The sequence below is a fragment of the Eimeria acervulina genome, genomic scaffold (genome assembly GCF_000499425.1).
Source record: "Eimeria acervulina Houghton genomic scaffold, Eah_scaff1848, whole genome shotgun sequence".
Taxonomy (NCBI): domain Eukaryota; phylum Apicomplexa; class Conoidasida; order Eucoccidiorida; family Eimeriidae; genus Eimeria; species Eimeria acervulina.
Genome location: NW_013548881.1, coordinates 1 through 3,512, shown reverse-complemented (window position 1 = coordinate 3,512; position 3,512 = coordinate 1). Strand labels below are relative to the sequence as shown.

Below are 3,512 nucleotides of genomic sequence, written 5' to 3'. Positions count from 1 at the left end.
ATAGACGCTCCACGCTTCAGAGAGCGCATGGCGAGTCGCTGGTGTATCCAAGCTGCGCATACACCCGAATCAAACGACTGGGCTAAAGCGAATGACGAATATATATGTTATTTAACTCAATAAATTCCGTTTATTTTTAATTGCTTATTATTTTGTAGCTAAGGGAGTGTTGAAACCCCTCATACGAGCTCGTGTCTTGCGTGCATTTCGCCGCTAGATCGGCGGCGTTTTCTTTATTAAGGCGACGAAATCAAACACCTGCTCAGCACTACAGCGGATTACCAACAAAACTAACGCAAATTTAACTCCATAAATCAATAATAAATCAAACTATTCAAGCATTTCCGTCTGAATACCGCGAGGTCTCCCGCCTCTGCTCTCCTAGCCAGACAGGACTGCATGCATGCATGGATCAGCAGTGAAGCTGCTCTTGAGCTTCGTTTTTAGAACAAGTTAGGCAATAACCAGCAGAATTCAACTTAAATAAACCATCCTTTTTTCAAAGAATTAACTCTAAACGGCCAGACCCCGTGCATCTTCTCCGCGCGCTCCAGCTCTCAACTCATCACCAAGAGCCTCCCTGGGCTTGTAAGAGGCCTAAAATGGCATATCGATGCTTAGAATGCAAAGGAGAAGCTGCGGTGTATGTACACCTCAATCTGCTTCCTCCGCGAACGACATTTTAAACCGCGAAACCTCATCCTTGCACCTGCAGCATCTTTCCTGCTGCTGCTGCTGTAGCTGTAGCTGTAGCTGCTCTGTCTTCAGACTAATACTGCCCTTTTGCAGCTGCATTGTTTAATATCAGCAAACTTCTGCTAGGGATACCGCAGAATAAAGCAGCAATACAACTCAACGAATTCACTTCCTGTAGCTGGCTCCGCTTATGCTGCATCTGGGGGGGCCGCCTCGCCGCTGGGTGCTGCTCTGAGTGAACACCCCACAGCGGCGGCAGCAGCAGCAGCAGCAACAGCAGCAGCAGCAGCAGCTGCTGCAGCTGCAGGAGAAGTGGCAGCAGAAAGATGCAGCAGCTGGATCTCCCTCCAGGCGATGCCTCTGCTGAGGGCCTAAAAGCTGCAGAGAAAGAATCAGACAGCAGGAGCAGCAGCAGGAGCAGCAGCAGCAGCAGGAGCAGCAGCAGCAGTAGCAGCAGCAGCAGCAGATCACTAGCGATGAATTCCGGCGGGCTGCGTCCTCGCGGTGGGCAGTTGCCTGCGCCAGCAGCAGCATCAGCAGCAGCAGCAGCAGCAGCTTCTGCTGCTAACCGCAGCTGCAGTATGGGGTCTTCGTCCGAAGATACAGATCGAGGTGTCTGTACACCTGAAGCAGGAGGACGCGTTGCAGATGATGCTGCTGCTGCTGCATCTGCTGCTGCATGCAGTGTGGGGAGACGCTGGGGCTGCGATTCGCTGCATGCATGGGCAGCAGAGCTCTGTCAGCAGCCTGGGGTGTATGCGCAGCTCTTTTTGCTGCTTCGTTCATCTCAAACTGAGCTTGCTGCTCTCTGCATGCAGCAGCTGCAGCCCCGTCGCTTCGCAGACATCAGAGACGCTTCTGGCTATACTCTGCTGCACTGGGCTGCTCTTTGTAACGAACGCAGCATCATGAAGCTCCTCATAGAAGCAGGTAAGCAGCAACAGCAGCAGCAAGAGCAGCAGCAGCAGAAGCAGCAGCAGCAGCAACGGCAGCAGCAAGATTGTGGCTTAGAACCAGCATGAAGTGTTTGCTGCGATTTAAATGTATAGGATAGATGCAGTATTCGCTCCTGTGCTTCTGCTGCAGTTCAGCAGCAGCAGCAGCAACAGCAGCAGCAGCAAGATGTGCTGGATCCGCTTGCCTTTGTTTGCTGTCAACCGAACAAATCACGAAATAAACAAACACAAACCCCGCCAATCATAACCCCGTATCCCCCCTTGCTGCTGCTGCTGCTGCTGCTGCTGCTGTTGCTGCTGTTGCTGCTGCTGCTACTGCTGCTGCTGTTGCAGGTGCTGACGTAAACGCTAGAGCGAGTGAAACGAAGCAAACACCGCTGATGTGGGCGGTAACGAAAGACAATGCTGCTGCAGCACGTTTGCTGCTGCAGCACGGCGCAGCTTTATATGAGCACCAGCTAACCTCCAGCAGCAGCAGCAGCAGCAGGAGCAGGAGGATAAGTGAGGGATTGCATGCAGAGCCCCTGTGCGACTCACAAGGAGAGCGTTTGCTGCTGCTAGACTCTAAAGGAGCCACGTGCTGCACTTTAGCTGCGCAGCACAACTCACCAAAGTGTTTGCTGCTGCTGACGAAGCTGCTCGGGCCTGCAGCACTCGCTGTCCCTGATGCAAGCGGGTCAACGCCCGCGCACTGGGCAGCTTATAAGGTAAGCATCCTTGCTGCTGCTGCTGCTGCTCCTGCTGTTGTTGTTGTTGTTGCTGCTGCTGTGGTTGCTGTTGTTGCTGCTGCTGTTGTTGCTGCTGCTTCTGCTGCTGTTGGTGCTACTATTTCTGTTGTTCTTGCTGTCGCTGCTTCTGCTGCTGCTGCTGCTGCTGCTGCAGCAGAATAGGAGCAACAGCAAGAATGTTGCACCAAGAGCAAGCGTAGCAGCAGCAGCAGCAGCAACAGCAGCAACAAAACAACGGAAACAGCAGCAGTGCCGCAGCAGTAGCAGCAGCAGGAGAGAAACAGGACTGCAGACACAGCAGCAACAGCAGCAGCAGCAGCAACAGCAGCAGCATAGCAGGAACAGCAGCAGCACCAAATACACTCTGTCTATCGGCTCTATCGCCCGTTGTTGTTGCAGCACTTGCTGCTGTTTCAATTTCTACTTTTGCATTTGCTTCTGCTTGTGTTGCTGCTGCTGCTGCTGCTGCTCAGGGGCACACGCTGGTGCTGCGTTTGCTGCTGTACTTCAACGTAGATGTAACAGCTGTTGATTTGTTTGGCTGTCTCCCTCTACACCGCGCAGCAGAAGGGGGACACCTAGAAGCCTTTCGGTGAGGGTTTAGGGTTTAGGGTTTAGGGTTTATTAGGGTTTATTAGGGTATATTAGGGTATATTAGGGTATATTAGGGTTTAGGGTTTAGGGTTTAGGTGGCTGAGTGTTTTCGTTCAAGTCCTCGTCGCACGAGCAGCAGCAACAACAGCAACAGCAACACCAACAGCAGCAGCTGCAGCAACAGCAGCAACAGCAGCAGCTGCAGCAACAGCGGATTCATATTATTTGCATATTGTTGTTTGCTGCTTTATTTGTTTTTTCTGTTTGTTTAATTTGTTTGTTTATTTTATTAATAATTTATTTATTGTTTTATATTAATAATAATATATTTATTTATCTTTTATATTACTTTTATTTATTGTTTGATGTTAATAATAAATAATATATATTAATATTATCAATACTACATATATAGAATAATGTACATTTATATTGATAATACGATTAATACTATAAATAATTTAAATAATTTATATTAATAATAATATATTTATTTATTTATTTATTTATTTATTTATTTATTTATTTATTTTGCTCA

At 48.8% G+C, this 3,512-nt stretch overlaps 1 protein-coding gene across 1 annotated transcript; it reads left to right on the top strand.

Moving 5' to 3' along the window:
* Positions 1–1,022: 1,022 nt before the first annotated feature.
* Positions 1,023–2,972, top strand: EAH_00063550 (Pfs, related; the record flags this gene model as incomplete). The annotated part of the gene is made up of 3 exons (XM_013393116.1): positions 1,023–1,626; positions 1,986–2,359; positions 2,854–2,972. Coding segments are annotated over 3 exons (1,097 nt in total), but the record flags the coding sequence as incomplete, so codon positions are not given.
* Between the last annotated feature and the right edge of the window lie 540 nt (positions 2,973–3,512).